We start from the raw sequence: 17,748 nt of genomic DNA, 5'->3' as shown, positions 1-17,748 counted from the left end.
TTCTTGACAATGCATTATGGCATCTATTTTCATAAATACCCAATGAATTTCAAATTAAATTACTTTGGGGAAATCAATTTCTGGCTGTCTCAATAAATCACACACATTCCCGCTATAATGTCTGGGTGGTGAGAAGGAGCTGGGCTTTGTGTATGTCCCTCAGGCCCAAGAATTCTCTTCCCAGCCCTGAATGATTTAACGTGGCCATTAGAGGGCTGTGAGAAAGGCTGGGGGAAAAAAAAAGAAAGAAAGGCCAACAAACACAAGCAGGAGTAGCACAGCAATTCAGTGCTTTACCTGCTGGCTGGAGCCAAATCCCAATCCCAGATCAATACTTAGTGGTGGATTAGCCAACACACAGGGAGAGGCCAAAGGCGGCCCTGTGCCAGGAAGGGGATGAGCTGTGTTTAAGTGAAAATGAGCTGAAGTGCTGCCTGGATAACAAAAAGAGAGAGGAAAAGAGGAACTTTATCTGTTTTTGCGTAAAATCGGATACTGCAGAGATAACAGAGACACAGCAAATCTCTGTTATCACCACACAGGGGAAGATAGGCACTGTTTGGTGGAGGAGAAAGGGATATCGCTGTGCTGAGGACCTGATAGGCTGCCAAATAAGAGACCAGAATGAACGAAGATGCATTTTTGAGGTGTGAATGGCCGATGAAAGGGGCCGTGCGGGGCCCGAAGGAGCTGTTGGCCGTGCTGAGCCTGGCGAGCACCCCATGGCCCTGTGCTGTGGCGGCACATCGCTGACCAATAAACCTGAATGCTTGAGCACACCCGAGTTAAAAATCAGAGAAACTCAGAGAACCGGGTTGTTCTGTGAGGGCGGCCGCTGTGCCCGCTGCCGTGGCGAAGCCCAGCCCGCCGTCCCGCTGCCGGCACCGGGGCCGTGAGGGGGCGGAGGGAAGGGCCGAGTGTTTCGGGGCGGCGGGGCCCGGGGCGGGGATCCCCGCGGGGTGGAAGGAGAGGAGAGGGGGGCGGCCTCCGCGCGGCGCTGACGTCGCCGAGGGGCCGGGGCGAGGAGGCTGCGGCTCGGGGCGGGCAAGATGGCGGCAGCGGCGGGTGACGGGTGCGTGTGGGCGACGCCGGACGGCTCGGGTCGCTTCCCCGCGGCCGGCGGGGGGCGAAGGGACGGGGAGGAGGGAGCGGGGCCGGTGGGGAGCGGGGTCCCGGGGCCCTCGCTCAGCCCCGGGAGGAGGGGGCGGCGGTGCGAGCTGCGGGACCGGACGGGCTTGGTCGGGTCCTGCGGGCCGGCGGGGCTCGGAGGCGTTCGTTAAACCTGAAGCGTCCGGTGTGCAGCGTTTTGGGGTACGAAGTGGTGCCCAGCTCCGTCGGCCTGATCTCAGCTGCGGGAAACGCGCACTGCTTGGCGGGGAGAAACTTTAACCGTAGCCGTATAGCAGGGCAGGGTTCTGCCTGTGCCTCCTCACGGGCAGCGTTACCGCACGAGCGTTCCTTGGCTGGAAGCAAAAGGCGAGCAATGGGAAGCGAGCTGTAGGTCTGCGCTGCTCCGAAGGAAGGAGGCTGGGGTTCGTGCCAGCGCTGCGCTGTTACCGCTCGGAAGTCGCTCGTAGCGCTTCTTTTTGAAGTGCTGCGCCCATCGGTGTTAGCCTGAGGGCTGAGGGTGCGCTCGGGTCGGCTTTAAAAGCAGCAAAAAAGCAAACAAGCCGGCAGCGGTGTCCTAAGGAAACCGTGCGTCTGGCTTCGAGCAGCGCAAGTTACCCAGACTTGTCGCTGTTTTTCAGCCGTGCGGCAAGTAGGCGACCTGAGGAAGGAAAAGGAACGAGCCTAACAATACGGTCGGGACAGGGCTCGTTGGGAATAAACATCGCGGCCAGTATGTATTTGGTGGTGGTGAAAGTTGGGTGCGAGGAGACGGCCGAGCCCGTTTGCAGGCAGCGCGGTGCTGCTCGGGGGCTGATCTCTGCACCGCTGGTCAATTAATTCCCGGCTTCTTTGTGTGTGTGCAGAGAACTGAAGCCCGGGGAGAGAAGAATGCACGAGGAGCGCTGAATAACTTTCTTTAGGGGCTCTTGGCAGCGCAGCGTTTACTCGTTCTTACTTCGGCTGCAGATTTCTACCAGGTGTATCGACCAGCATCCAGTTGTGTTTTTTCTAATGAGCTTTACACATTATTTGCGACTTCAGCCTTATTTCCCTGGGTTATCTCACCAGTTCGAATCTGTTCGGTTTATCAATCTTCCCATTTGATTTAGTCTCAGTACTGCACGTCCTAAAGCACTCATGCTGTGCTTAGGTTCAGCCGTGTAAGCAGTGTAGTGACACTCTTGGTGCTGCTTTTCAAATGAAAAATAGCTTAGTGGATGTATAATATCGGGAAGGAAAGATAAGGCACAGTGCTTACAGCATGACTTAAGGGGTAAGACGGTCGGTAAGCTCTAAAGCACGGAGCTGAATCTCATCTCTTATACTTCAGTCAACCATATTTAATCATCGCAGTGTGCTGTACGTAGGAGTTTCTCTAGTATTCTGGGAAGGTTTGACTTACACGTACAACTCTGAGATGCACATGAGTTCCTCGTATTACATACATCATTATTAGAGACGCTCATCTTTGTTGGGGAAAACTTGTCAGACTGGGGGAAGCCATGGGGTAAAATTAGTGGCCTTATTTACAAAAACAGTATTAAAAACAAATGTAGTATGGACAATTACTTGCAAAAGAATCTCATTAGCAGCCTGTGAATAGGCTGCCTTTTAGAAGGAGTGAATGCTGTGGACGCCAGCAAGCTGAAAGCATTCAGCAAAGCCCTTATTTTTGTGATCTGTTGGCTGTGGTACTCAGGGGATCCTGACCTCTGGAGCAGCGGGGCTGGAGCTCAGGCTGGGATTCACCACGTGGGTACCTGGAGGTCACAGCGCCAGAAATCCTTTATGCAGCTGGTATGGGCAGGAGGCAGCTCTCAGATGAATTGAATGATGACTGATGGGTAAAACTGCGGGTACTTTTCCTGCTTTCACTACAGCTGGCTCAGCCTTTCCTGCGTGACAGCGAGAGGAACACAACGCCTGCAGCTCTGGGTGCCAGCTATGTGAGCTGTGTGGAAACATCTTAATGGGCATTAGCCACAGGATGATTAGCTGATGGAAGTCGTGTTGTTGTTGTTAAATCTTTTAACTAACAGCTTTAATATTATTACCAGCTGGAAAATGAAGCTACTTTCCTGTTAAGTTGCTGTTTTTATACCTGCTTCCCTTCCTCAATGTTATGTTAGGACTCCCCTGATCCAGGTGCAAGGCAAGACACCTTTTCTAACTCAATCATTTCTTCTGCGTGTCAGGTCCTTTGGTTTCTATCCAGAGCAATCTAAATCAAATAACATTTTGCAGCTGGCTTACTCGTCTTTAGAGCACAGAGTCCTGGCCCTTGATGTACAGCCCCAGCAAGGTCCACACTATGCACACATTTGTAATAGCAAAACTTAGATCTTGGTTGGCACAACCTGCACATTTCACAAGCGCTTTTACTGCCCAAGTGAAGTACCTTTCATCTGCTGAGCACTGTGCTCACTGAGATTGGTGCTGTGCTCTCTTTAATTTCACCTTTCTATTCGGTGACAACGTGGGCACAAAGGCTGCAGGTCAGACATAATTGCTTCCTGACACATCATTTGTCTCTAGGCGATATCTCTCAACTAGGTTGGTTTTGCCATCTCTCTTTAGACTTTATGAAGGCGAAGAAAGAATGAATCACTGTCTCTTTAATTCCTGTTAGTCAGAGCCTGCCTATTTGCTTTAGGTAAATGCACCTTACGGGAGAAAGTAAATACAGCAAGTTTGAACAAATAAATGATACCACATAAACTTATAAAAGGATGTAAGCCAACATTAGCCCTGTTTTTTAGTGACTTTTTAGGACAATAATTAGAATCAAGTTTGTAGCAAGTTGAGCTAGATATCTAATGGTAGTTCTGTCTCATGAAGAAAGAAGTTGTCTTTTCCAGATCATCTGTTTTGTTTTCCTCATGGTGTCAGGGTCACTTGTTAGGATGTATTTATTAGAAGATACATTGTTGAAGGATGCACAGTATAAGGTTTGCCCGAGCGCAAAGCTGCAGTGATTTAATAAAAGGTGTGGTTTAATTAGAGGTTTGAGTTGTATAAAGTCTCATTTGTCTACACTGGGCACACTGTGTAAACATAATACATTTAAGTGAACCTTGCACTCCTGCACCTGTGTGCTTAGAGATAGAATTAATAGGAACATTTCAAATGGTGCTTCTATCCAAAACCTCAAATGGTGTGTTTAAAATGAATCACAGCTTCTTTGGAGACAGGGAGAGGGGGTGGAGAGGGGACAACAACAAAGCCCAGGCCAGTACGGTTCAGTCTTGAGGCAGAAGGTGCTGGGAATCTGAACAGCAGCAGTCAGACCAGTCTGAGGGTCAGCCTGCTGGTGACAGTGTTAATTTTGACTCTGTGTAACCGAGTGCCATGGTGTGTTTGGTGGGATTGAGTTAGATGAAGATCATGGTCTTGACATCAAATAGGAGTTTGGTATGTTGACATCTTTATGGTGAGGGTGACGGAGCACTGGAACAGGCTGCCCAGGGGGGTTGTGGAGTCTCCTTCTCTGGAGATATTTAAGGCCCAACTGGACACCTGCCTGTGTGACCTGGTGTAGGGAACCTGCTTTGGCAGGGGGGTTGGACTCGATCTCTGGAGGTCCCTTCCAACACCTATGATTCTGTGATTATGTGATCTATCAAAGTGATACTGCTGGATATTTATGAACCTTTTTGTTTTTGTTTTTTTTTCTTTTTAGTTGCAGATGGACGTGTCTCGGACAGAAAATAGTTTGGATGATGTATTTTGCTAGCGTATCTCTGCAGTTTCAGTTCTAACAATGGATAAGTGTAAGCACATAGGACGCCTGCGACTGGCCCAAGATCACTCCATCCTGAATCCACAGAAATGGCATTGCGTGGACTGCAATACCACCGAGTCTGTGTGGGCATGCCTCAGCTGCTCGCACGTGGCGTGTGGGAGATACATTGAAGAACATGCACTAAAGCACTTTCAGGAGAACGGTCACCCGGTGGCATTGGAAGTAAACGAGCTGTATGTTTTCTGTTATCTCTGTGATGATTATGTTCTTAATGATAATGCAACTGGTGATATCAAACTGTTGCGAAGTACATTAAGTGCAATCAAGAATCAAAAGTATGAGTGTACTACTCGTAGCGGGAGGACTTTGCGTTCTATGGGTGCCAGCGATGATTCTTACCTCTCGCACGATGGTGCCCAGGCCTTGCTTCGCAATCAAGACCGCATGTTCACAGCACTGTGGCACAGAAGGCGTGCATTCATGGGCAAAATATTCAGGTCGTGGTTCCAGCTGACACCTAGTGGAAAAAAGATTTTGGAAGAAGAAAAGCGTTTGGAAGAAGAGGAGGAAAGGAGGAACAAAGCTAGAGAGAGAAGACAAGAACGAAAGCGCCAGTTGAAGGAAGAGATGGAAAAGATGCCTCCAAGAAAGAGTTGCCGTTTACAAAACCAGATGAGAATGTCCTCACAAACAGCATCTGTCATGCAAAAGACATCACAGAACATGGAATCTGTGTCGGAGTTGAAAGAAACGTATACCTCAGATGAAGTAAGATTGAAAAAAATAGGTGACTCTCCGATTAAACGAAGGCCCACCGTGACTCCAGGGGTAACAGGACTGAGGAACCTGGGAAACACGTGCTATATGAATTCTATCCTGCAGGTATTAAGTCACTTACTTATTTTTCGAGAATGCTTCTTAAAGCTTGATCTCAACCAAACTCAGGAACTTCTGGCAACAGCAGCCAGTGGTAAAACCAGGTCTTCATCCAGACGCTCGTCAGTAACTGCTTCAACATTACAAGTGAATGAGAACCAAGAGAAAGGAAGGGGATCATCTTCTGTGAGACGATCTAATTTATCCTCTGGATTAAGCGGAGGAGCATCAAAAAGTAGAAATATGGAACTCATTCAGCCCAGGGAGCCCAGTTCAAAGCATATTTCTCTTTGTCACGAGCTGCATACTCTGTTTCAAGTGATGTGGTCTGGCAAATGGGCGCTGGTGTCTCCTTTTGCCATGCTTCATTCTGTCTGGAGACTAATTCCAGCCTTCAGAGGATATGCCCAACAAGATGCTCAGGAATTCCTTTGTGAACTTTTGGATAAAGTGCAGCAGGAACTGGAGACTACGGGGACCAGATACCCAGCTCTCATCCCTGCTGCTCAAAGAAAACTTATAAAACAGGTTTTGAATGTGGTGAACAACATTTTTCACGGACAGCTATTGAGTCAGGTATGATTCTGTGATCTTTTAAGACGTGTAATGATTTGTAGTTATGGATTTATACTAGCCAATAACTGGTACCCTTCAAAGGTTAATACATGTTTAACTACTGAGGAGGGATGGGGAGGATATAGTACACACAGTTTTAGAAGTAAGGTCATTTGGCTGCTCCCAAAAATAGAAGAGTCACCTGATATAAATTTGGTATTGTAAAACACATTCTTGAAGCTGCTGATAAACATTTGACTTTGCTTCTGAACATCAACTGATATACAGTAATAAAGAATTAACAATTTAAAATCCAGGCTGGATGTGGCTCTGGGCAGCCTGGTCTGGTGCTTGGTGACACTGCACATAGCAGGGGGGGTTGAAACTGGATGATCATTGTGGTCCTTTTCAACCCAGGCCATTCTATGATGAAAGTACCTAGTTGGCTATGGCTGTGCACAAGGATGCACAGGAAATGCTAATCCTTCCTTTCCATTACAACAGAAAGATACAGAAAGCTCTGCAGACACAGGAACCAAATTTGTGGGGTGGAGGCAATGGGGGTTTTCCCAGTTTTCTGCCAAACTGCCTTCCCCATCCCCCCCCTTCCCCTCCTCCCCCCCCAATTGTTCTTGCTTTCTTTTTGGCTTCCTGCTAAGTACTTCAGTGTGCCCACTGACTATTATGCGTACCCCAGCTGTGTGTGTATGCAGATGTCTGAATTAACAAATAAATGCCGATTTCTGTTGAACGCATGATAAAACTAACTGCACTACAAACGGAACAGAAGCTGAGATGAGGTAGTCTTGGTCTTCTGGAAGTGGTCTGTGGTACATATGCACACATCACTGAGGCAGTGCAGAAATATTTAATGGATACACTGTGTGAATGAAGAGAGGTTTGGGACAATTAACAAAATTGTGGGTATTGCCCCTATTTTGACAACTGGAGTGCTGGTTCAATATCTGTGTATGTAAAGCTAGGAATGCAAGTGGTTTTTAACTGAGGTAGGATTGCTTTCTGCTGTGATCAGTAAACTTTATAAGCCAGCAGGACTTTTAAAGTTACAGTTGTATTGCAGAATATGTTATCTTTTAGTTCATTTTAGGGTTTAACTGTTAGAAACTGGTACACCTGCTAATAAAAATAGGTTATACATTACCTTCTATTTAGCCCAGTCTAAGAGCACTTCCACTGGCATACTTACTTCTTCCTCAAGGTGCTTATCTCTTGTATAAAGGTTGCACTGATGTAAGTGTCTAATACATCATGTCGTTAAATCTGTTTGAAAATCACATTCCTCTCCAACAGAGACTTTGATAGAAAAACAAAGTAATTGCTTAGGCAGACTGTCAAGGTGTGCTTTGCATTCATAGTGTTCTAATAGGAGTCATTACTTACTGGGGCTCTGAAGGTGTTATTTCAGTAGTATTGCTTCTTTTGCGTATTTTTTAGCTTTATCTAAAACCGTTTGTGACTAGAAACCCTCCCACCTTCCTGTAACTAAGGAGGAGATTAATGAGAATACACTGAAGTGTCATCAAGTGAGCCTGAAAGGGAACTAAACAGATTCAAGCAATGCAGTGACCACAACACCCAGTTCTTTTTACTCCAGATGGCCAATATCTGTGTGCAGAATTCAGCCCCGATGAACTCCAAAGTGCCTAAAATGAGCAGAACAAGAGAAAGTGTGCTGCAATAATTCCTCCCTGGCTCCTGAGGCTGTTTCCACAGATAGTGCCCAGCACCTGACCTCCTCATATGCCCCTTGTGTTCTCTCACTCCTTACTTTTCACTAGCGTTTTGAGCATGGGGCAGTACCACCACATCTTTGACAGTGTTAATTCTTTAGAAGTTGGGAATGTAGTCTTTGTCCTTAAGTGCTCAGTGTTTTCTGCTTATAAGCTGGAGCAGTGGTACAGCTTCTATCTAGAAAGTAGCTGGAGCTGTAGCATACTACCTTTGTTCAAAAATTTACATGGGTCTTTAATTGAGAGTATTTTGTAAACCACATTTTAATTCAGTGAGTAAGGACAGCTGAGAAGCTGTGCAGCAGCTGCCTTCCATTTTAGCATCATGAAAAAGTTATTATCCATTAGTACTGAAAGTATTAGTTGAAGGTATTTGGTTCTATGAGACACTCAAGTGCAGCGAAACCAGTCTACTTGACCTTTAAACCTCAGGAACTGTTCTTGATGTAGTACACAGAGGATGGCTTACAATGCAGATAAGCTGTATGTTTACTCTGGTTTTGCATTACTTTCACGTGTGCAATAAAACGTTGTGCCTCTCGTAGCCATTCTGTTCTAAGTTTAAGGGAAGCCACTTGGAATTTGCCTTCAGAAACAGCTGCCTGATTCAGCTCTGTAACTACTGAGAACATAAGAAGGGAAACTGTATAATAATCTTACTCAGGTTTCTTTTTGATAACCACAAAAAGCTTCTGGTGCTGTCAAAGCTGCAACACCATGTAGATGAGTTTGTGTTTCATTCTGCACTCAGTCGACTGATTGACAGGAAGTCTTCCCCAGCTACTACTCGAGACCTCATACTTTCATGTGCAACACAAAAGTAGGTAACAAGTAACTCCAAAAATAGCACGAGTGTAGACAATTAAATTGCCTCTTGGCTTTTATATCAGCTTTATTGACTCTGAGATCCTCTTTAGGGCTAGAGATTTTTACCATGCATTACTGATTGTGAAACTTTCCTTCCCTTGGAAACTGTGGGTATTTAAGACACAGCTGGAAAATCCTCTCTTTCCATTTTTAAGTGCTAGTCTCAACCCAGTGATTGCCTGAGGGGTGTTGTGCTGTAATGTTTCTTGGGCAGAGGAGTAAGCCTTGTAAACAAATGCTTTCAGACGCAGATCTGCTGAAGCAGCGGCCCCATTCCTCTCGACCTCATTGGGGCAGCAAAGAGATGCCAACACCCCCATTAAAAACCCAGTTATTTTCAATCCCGTGCTTATAACTTGTGGAAGCAAGAGACCCATTCTCTCCTATCCTTGATCCTTCAATGGGAAAGGCAAAGGAGAATGCACGGGGAAGTTTTGTGCGGATGGTATGCTGCTCCAAACTGATCCACGGGCTCTTCAAGGACACTTCAAATAGGTTAGCTGCTGTCCCTGAGCTTCTTTTGGTTTAGCTTTGTAAATGGCCCCAGCTAATTAGCACGGCATGCAACAGTTTCTAAACTATCTTAATTTCAGGATTTTTTTTCCCCCTCGGCATTAAGCAGGGAGTTGTGGGCTGCTGTATTTTTAGAAATCCGGGATTTCTAATAGCAGATTTTCGCTTTCCAAGCAAGTGTGTGTGTGTTTTCAGCACCGCGTTTGGAAAATCGTGTCCCGCACGTGTACAGAAATGATGTTAGCAGAAACTGATGTGTGTGGAGCAGCGAGCTCGCATCCTGCGCTAGGAAATGCCTGAGACAGAATGTGGGCAACGTGCCTCCCTCAGCTGAGCGCTGCCCCCAAAGACTCTGCTCAGAGAATTGAATATGCAGGAGAGCCGGGGAGTGATTCGGTTCTAACACATGTAAATGAAGTTTAAGCTTTTAAAAGGCAGCACCTCTTTATGCGCTTCTTCCTCTATTTACTTGCTTAACTGGTGTGCTCGGGGCCAGATTGGCTGAGAACAGGGGAAATGAGCAATCTGTGGAGTTGTTTGAAGCCCTTCAGCTTTGGGTGTTGTGTTGGTGGGAGTGTTGGGGGGGGAATGCGGTGGTTACAGCCATGCAGGGCTGGGTATGAACTCTCACACCGAATAAACTTCTTAAAGCTGTGAGAATTCCAGGTAGGTGACGGGAGTGTTTAAACTTACACCAACCCGCAACCTGAATGCTGGTTTCTGTGCTCTGATTTCTAGGATGTGCTGCTTTTTATACTTATATATGGTAGCAGTCGTCTTTCTTCCATGCAAGCACAGGGAACGGAGGCAAAGCAGAGCTGATGTTGGAGCTGCCTTCTTCAGCGGCAATGTGTTAACTATTTTCTTTGGTTGCATTTAGGCTGAATGCCATCTGGGGCAGTGGCTGTCCATCAAATTATTGCGGGCTCAGTGATGCTTGTCTGAGCGGCCTCCGTTCTTAGCTCGAGTCAAGCAATCTGACCCAGCTCCTTTCAGTCTGGCCTTTGGCCCGCGATTGAATGCTGAGCTTTAACCAAACAATTGTATATAGCACTCGTATTTCAAGGCATGAGAGCATGGCCAGGCAGAGCACAAAGTAGGGATTTCAGCTCGCTAAAAACAGTAGTTCACTTTCTTAGCTCTAATGTAAACTTCTGCAGATTTGTTACAGTGACAACTTTAAGACTTCCTAAAATAGCAATTGCAGAACGTAACAGAGAGAGGTGAAATTAAACTCCAGTTTTCAAAAACACGGCTGTAAAATACTCATATCACTAATCACATGGCTCAGCCAAATTCACTCCCTTGTTTCTGTCCTGCATAGGCATAACAAAAAGAAAGGGTTGGAGAGATACAGAAATCGGGGCTGAGCTGTGTGGATACCGGAGGAACGTGAGTGATCCCTCTTAGGGAAGATGTGAGCATTGTGGTGAGATGGGTTCTATCTGAGGGAGAGATTCTCCTGCTTCTCACTGACCCAACCTGTGAGCTGGAGCCTGGCACAGGGAAATAGGTTTGATCTTTGTTCCTGTCCCTATTTACATCTCATTTAGCACTCCGTGGGCGCACACAGGAGCAGCTATTGCACAATGGCGGTAAGGTTGGGTGTATGTTTGTTCACCTAGCCAGGGTACTAGGCTGCTGTGAGCTTGCCAACAGCCCTGATAATTCGTTTAACAGTTTACTTCCACTGGCTTTTGGTGCAGCTGTGCATCAGTACGTGGGTCTGCTCTTTTTTTCCGAGGGACAAAAGTTGGAAGCTGAGCCAATTACACGTCTGTTTTCCTTTGGGATAGCATTTATTAACTAGTTGAGAAAGAGGATCTTAAAATGAGCTCGGTTATTAACATGGCAAGCTAGATTTAAAACCTCAGGACTTGTTGAAATTACCTCTTCTATGTTCGTGTGTGTACTTCATCCTAAGCCCATTAATCTTCAGTGTGCATTCAAGTTCAGCAAATTCTCGCTTAAGTAACTCATCCATTCAGTAAACTTTTGGCCCACCAAAACCACCCGTTTGTACAGCAGAAATCTATTAGTCATCCTGTGTTTATGCTGGAGTTAGCTTGAACTGTGGCCAAGCGGATCATTTTGTCTCCAAGTCCAGATTCCAGCTCTGAATTACTAATAGTTTGTGGCTTTGAAACGTTGCCAGATGTTCATGTTTAAAAAAAGAAGCTCCTGTCAGCATAAATTAAAACAAAAGATTCTCTTTTCTGCTGTGTAAATTCAAAGTTTTGTTTTCTAAGAACAAGGCAGAGGCGTTTTCTTAGAATGTAAAGCAACCAACAACTGCTCTCCTGACTCTGCTGCTAAACACGTGTGCCTGTACGCAAATATCCATCTGCATCAGGCAGCTAATGCACGGATTGGGTGTCAGCTGTTGTGGCTGCTAAATGCATTAAATAATTGCTCACGAGCACACAGAAGGAAGGTATCATAAGGGGACAGATCTCCCTTTATGTAAATAGTCCGGAAGTTACAAAGCAGGGTGAATAACGAAGTAACAGCAAACTTTCACAGGAAAATTAAAGGGCTCCCAAATGAAACAGTGCATTTTCACTCTCAGGATGGCCTACTAACCTACTGAAGGGAGCTACCCTGAATGTATGTCAGACGGCAACACCAAGGCTTGCCTGTTTGACAGCAATGCTTGGATCCATTGCAGATCTCCATTCCTTTATTACTGTGTCTTTGCCTTTTGTCTTTTAGTTGTTCCAAGCAACTCATGCTGTTCCCTTAAAAAGGGAGCATGCTTATAGAGATCTTACATGGCAGTTATTTCCCCATGTGAATGAAAACTCACATATTCCATTTACTACAAAACAAATACATATTGTTTTCATCACACCCAACTGTTACCCTCTGCTGGTAGGTTGGAGTTACCTCAAAAGTAGGTCTGACTTGAAAATGTTGAGTTCCTGTAATCTTTTCCATGGGAAAGTTCAGTTTCAGAGGGGCACGTGGGAGCTTGTTGGATGGTTATGGAAGTTTTGGCACAGCTACCTGAGCTCAGTTAAAAGCCAGCTTCGCATGGAGTTTTTCACAAGGCATATTTGTTGAAACACTGAGGTTAGAGCTGCTTGAGCTAGTGGTCAACAGCAACTTCTAAGCCAAGAAATAAATACATTCTTCCCGGTAAAAAACTCAGATTTAGGATGGTATCATACTCTCACTATTGCATCGAACAAAGAAAGGGGAGCATCTTTAGTCTCACGTAAACTTCAGATATGCTGATATTTCTTTATAGCCTTCATGAATTATTCTAGTTATGGTCTAAATAGAGTTTCACTACTGTGTAGGTTCGGCTACTGAGAAGAATGATTCACCCACATGGATCTTGGGAGGATGGAGATCACTGGGAGGAAGAATGAAACGCAGTGGCGCTCTTCTATTAGCAGCTCAACCTGGCCTTTAGAAGATTGCATTACAAACTGAAATCTAATATTTTGCCTTTCAGGCTTAGAAGACCTACTGCTTTTAACTTACTTCCCTAAATATTGAATGTTATCCGGGGTTGATTGCATCCAGCTGTCTTATCTGGACTTTTGAAGTTGACTTGCATCTCTTCTTGACGTTTCGTTTGCCTTGTCTTACTGCTTGTCCCTTCCCTACCGTGATGGTGCATCCACTTACTGAAATAAATACATTATTTTTCCCTAATGAGTTTTCTTTGAAGGAGCGTTCTGGAGCATCTATTTTTAGAGAAGACTCCATCAATCCCACTGACTGCTTTCTGTTGCAGAGTGTCACACAGATCATCTCAATACTTATTTTGTTTCTCAGTAAAACATAGAAGCATGTAGCCATTGGTGGTAGCGGTATTGGACCTGCTGCTCCAGAGAAAAGAGATTAGCTCTGCTGTTACTTTCCTTCAATGACTACACCTTCTGTTTTGGTTTCTTATCCCTAGGGAAGCAATGAAAATACAAGTGTATTTTTGAAGGTACGTTGTTATGGAATGCTTTTAACAAAGTAAGCTTTTGAGTGTAACCAATGTGTGAAGTATTGTTTTACAGGTTACGTGCCTTGCCTGCGACAATAAATCCAACACCATCGAACCTTTCTGGGACCTGTCACTGGAGTTCCCCGAGAGGTATCACTGCAATGGCAAGGAGATGGCGTCGCAGTATCCCTGTCCGCTGACAGAAATGCTGGCCAAGTTTACAGAAACTGAAGCTCTGGAAGGAAAGATATATGCGTGTGATCAGTGCAACAGTGAGTAAAGGCAGTATGTACTCATACATATGTTCTCTGTGTAAAATATGAAACAGACTGACAGTAAAAGCATAAAAGTAAAATACTACAAGTCTTAAAAATATGTTGTATTAAAAGCAAAGTTCCTCTCCTTACATCCTGCTGTTTTGTCACTGTGGCAGCCATTACTTCCTAGATGGGGAACAGTTCAAAGAATGTTTTGAAGTGTGATGCTCTTAAATGAAGCCTGATCACACACTCATGGGGATCCTGCTATTCCCAGCTGAAGAACCTATCAGCTTTTTAAATTGAAGTGAATGACCTAAGTGACTAAAGTATTTTACACTTAAATCGTAAAGTAAGCCTTGCAGAATGGATCTCGTGTATTCTTTTTAAGGAGATGCATTCCGTAGCTATTTAAGTTCATACAAATACGGTGGATAAATACAAGGCTATTAGCAAGATCTGTGTTATGTAACTGTGTGTTTGGCCTCAGCAAAACGCAGGAAGTTTTCTTCTAAACCAGTTATACTCACAGAAGCTCAGAAGCAGCTTATGGTGTGTCGACTACCTCAGGTTCTCCGATTACACCTGAAGAGGTTTAGGTAAGTACTACCACAACAAACAGCATTGCAGACTGACCCACACTTTTCTTCTTCTGTTGCTTGAGATCAATGTCCTTCAGCATCAGTTTAAATTCAGTTAATGGTATGGTGAGAAGTACTAATAGAAACTTATTTTCCTTTCTCAATTTAAGTGTCAGTAAGCTATAAAATAAGTAGGGAATTGACTTTTTGTTTTCCATCTACTTGCTACTTAAATATCAAAATTGTTTAATCCTTCTTTCCAGTCAGAACCTACTAATCCTGCAGTGAACTCTGCTGGTAAAAATGTTGTACTCAGTTAGAAGTCTCACATAATCTCCATAGAACAAAATACATTTATGCATTTACTTGAGAGTAAGGAAGGGAAGACGGCACCACTGAGAGCTCATAGTCCAGGCGTTGGTGCAGAACTGGTCCAGAATAGGAAGGAAACTGAAAAGGGCATTTAGTATGTGGAAATACCATTACAGTAAGATCTTAAGATGGAACAGTTCAGAAGATGAAGATTGTAGGTACTCTAAACACATTCCAAAAGGTCTTGAAATAAGTGTTTGGGAGCCCTACCCATGGCAGGGGGGCGTTGGAACTAGATGAGCTTTTTAAGATCTTTTCCAACTCAAGCCATTCTATGATTCTGTGACAAAGAAACTGGGGAAAATATCAAATTCACATTTATTTTGTGTGCAGAGACAATAACAAAGCAAACTGTTTTAAGAACGCAGCATTCAGAGCTGTTTGTTCCACAGAGTTTAAGTTTTCATGTGGCTTGACTTTCTAGGTGGTCAGGACGCAATCACCGTGAAAAGATCGGCGTGCACGTTAACTTTGATCAAATACTGAACATGGAGCCTTACTGCTGCAGGGAATCCCTCAAGTCTCTCCTACCCGACTGCTTTATCTACGACTTGTCTGCTGTAGTAATGCATCACGGGAAAGGATTTGGCTCAGGGCACTACACTGCCTACTGCTACAATTCAGAAGGAGGTAGGAACCAGCTGTGAAATACAAGCGTGGGAGAAAAGGGTGTAATTCTAAATTCGTAATTCTAAAGTGATTAACTGACCGTCTTTTCTCAAATGCAAAAGGCTGTCACTTGTAGCTGAACTACCTGGAATGAGAATTGCAGTTCGTAGACCAAAACAGTGCAATTTCTCTATGGACAAATTACTATGCTTGTTGTCTCTCAAAACTCTCTTGTAAATTTGAGGAAGTTAAGCTGGGCTTTTAAACTGGAGAGACTGATAGAGTAGCTCAATTGAAACAGGATGCTACTGCAAAGCAGCTCTTGTTAAATGGGATTAAGTAGACCTAGTCTACTTCAAACCAGCCACCAGTGTCCTGATGGGTGTTTTTGTTTTCTTTGTTTGCCGTATTTCTTCATTTTAGGATTTTGGGTACACTGCAATGATTCAAAACTCAACATGTGCACTATGGAAGAAGTATGCAAGGCTCAAGCCTACATTTTGTTTTACAGCCAACGACTTTCTCAGGCAAACGGACTTGGTAAAATATGTCCTAGCACATCTGAAAGTCAGCAGCACACAGAGGTAGCTGACTGTTCTGTGGACAACAGTAGCAGCTAATCCAAAGGCAATTAACTGCGTGTATGGTGAAGTTTGAATTGTCGGAACTATATATTTTTATGGAAGTACGGAGCGTTGTACTTTTTGACTTTGAATCTGTTGTACAATGTTTATATACTTTTGTATTAGGTAAAGTGCTCTTTACGATTGTTAGTGAAAGTTTTTATTGACAGTAAGTAACTTTCTAAGTACATAGAATTTCAATACAGTTATTTTTTTAAGAAAAAAGATTGCCATTTGCATTTAAGTCTTACCTCAGGCTGTTTTTTAAGCTGTTTTTGTATTTTGATAATCTTTTTGGTGTAGAATAATGACTTTCAATGGAAAACTGATGTTTCTGTGGTTAATTTTCTATATATGCCTGTGTACATTTTATAGTATAGTTCTAATGATATCATGACTCTTACTCTCTGCAGGAATTGCTACTAGGTCTTAGAATATTAACATTCACCAGCAAGGAATGTTCTACATGTTGAATAGCGACTGAACTTCTAATAAGAAACTTTTTGTATTCCTGACTAAAGTGAAATTTGTTTGAACTCTTCTCCCCACACCTTCAAGGGAGCTACGGTAAAAGTTAGAGAATCACAGAATGGATTGGGATGGATAGTAAAGCTTATCTAGTTCCAACCCTCTGCCATGGGCAAGACTGCCACCTACCAGCTCAGGCTGCTCAGGGTCCCATCCAACCTGGCCTTGAATGTCTCCAGGGATGGGGATGGGGTGTCCACAGCTCCTCGGGGTGACCCGTTTCAGTGCCCCACCACCCTCTCTAGTGGAAATTTTCCCCCGTAACTTCTATCCTAAATGACTCCTCTTTTAGTTTAAAGCCATCTTCCCTCATCCTATCGCAATGTCTAAAAGGTCGGTCCCCCCTCTCCTGCTGTTAAGCACCCTTTGAGTTCTCAGTGAGGTCTCTCAGAGCTTTCTCTTCTCAAGGATGAACTAGCACAGCACCATCAGCCTTTCTTCATAGCAGGGGTGTTCCAACCCTCTGTACCTCTCCAGCAGTTCCATATGTGCAGGGGGTCCCATGCCTGGATGAAATACTCCAGGTGAGGTTTCATGAGGGCAGAGTAGAGGGGGAAAGTCTCCTCACTCTCACTGCTGGCCACTCCTCTTTTGATGCAGCCTAGGAAACCAATGGCCTCGTTAAGTCACATAGATAGATAGACAGATAGACCATCTACCCCCAATACCTTCAGGGCTGCTTCCAAGGAGTTGTTCTCCCAGGCTGTACTCATGTTTGGGATTGCCCCAGCCCAAGCCAACACTTGCTGAACATCACTTGGGCCCATTTCTCAAGGTCCATTGATACAGAGTTTCTTAAAGTCTGACATTAAGGAAATAAAACGCATACTTATTTTCATATAGGTATTTAAGGAGGAGCGTTCAGTAGCACAAGAATGTATGTATGTTTACTAAGACTTCCACGTTTCAGCCTTAATGCGTCTGATGATTTCAAATTCTACTGCCAAATCCTAAGTACTGATTTTGAAAACCGAGGCCTTTTTATTGCAGTAACATAAGAAAAGCTTTCTTAACAACAAACACACAGTCAGTGCTGTGAGGACATCAGCATCTCCTGTCTTACATGGGACAAGCTTACTTTATTTAAATAATAGCGTTTTCCATTTCAGCAATCACTAACACCAGCCTTTGAAAAGAAGCTGTAAAAGGTGTCTGAAAGCATTTTGCATCTGACTGGTTTCCTCAGCTACATTTGCTGTACCTTCTGCGTGGTCCTACCACTAGCATTAACAGAACTGTGCACGGGGGAGAATCAACAGGCAGGAATTGTCCAAGTCTTTCTCCAGCTGCAGCAGTTAATGCCAAGTAAATGTTAATTGTGAAGTTATTTTTGCATAATTCCTATGCAAATTGTTACCTCATCTCCTGCAAAGTTTATACCTCAATAAAATGCCTTGATGTGGACAGAAAACTGTATG

At 44.3% G+C, this 17,748-nt stretch overlaps 1 protein-coding gene across 7 annotated transcripts; it reads left to right on the top strand.

The window, feature by feature from the left end:
* Window positions 1-1,030: 1,030 nt before the first annotated feature.
* On the top strand, window positions 1,031-17,741 carry USP44 (ubiquitin specific peptidase 44). Of its 7 annotated transcripts, none has more exons than XR_014934173.1 (6): window positions 1,031-1,072; window positions 4,790-6,304; window positions 13,434-13,645; window positions 14,150-14,216; window positions 14,995-15,200; window positions 15,603-17,741. XR_014934173.1 is itself a non-coding variant. In XM_015858498.3 (6 exons), exons 2-6 carry the CDS (start codon window positions 4,871-4,873, stop codon window positions 15,797-15,799), a joined length of 2,103 nt encoding a protein of 700 aa, XP_015713984.2. In that variant the 5' UTR covers window positions 1,031-1,072; window positions 4,790-4,870; the 3' UTR covers window positions 15,800-17,741. The 7 variants fall into 7 exon arrangements, 3 of the variants coding, with proteins under 3 accessions (XP_015713984.2, XP_015713975.2, XP_015713964.2); XR_014934172.1 differs by having other exon boundaries at window positions 14,138-14,216; XR_014934171.1 differs by having other exon boundaries at window positions 14,108-14,216.
* The last annotated feature ends 7 nt before the right edge of the window (window positions 17,742-17,748 follow it).

The sequence above is a fragment of the Coturnix japonica genome, chromosome 1, assembly GCF_054131305.1.
Source record: "Coturnix japonica strain WE chromosome 1, WE-NBRP24, whole genome shotgun sequence".
Lineage (NCBI taxonomy): Eukaryota > Metazoa > Chordata > Aves > Galliformes > Phasianidae > Coturnix > Coturnix japonica.
Note: the sequence above shows the minus strand (reverse complement) of the source record. Positions and strands in the feature narration are given on the sequence as shown.

Bases quoted from the DNA above. Each gene is read 5' to 3' on its own strand.
- USP44 (XM_015858478.3), top strand. From the start codon at position 4,871: ATGGATAAGTGTAAGCACATAGGACGCCTGCGACTGGCCCAAGATCAC. The intron at 14,217-14,994 runs GTAAGTACTACC...TTGACTTTCTAG, and splicing joins TTACACCTGAAGAGGTTTAG to GTGGTCAGGACGCAATCACC. The intron at 15,201-15,602 runs GTAGGAACCAGC...TCTTCATTTTAG, and splicing joins CTGCTACAATTCAGAAGGAG to GATTTTGGGTACACTGCAAT.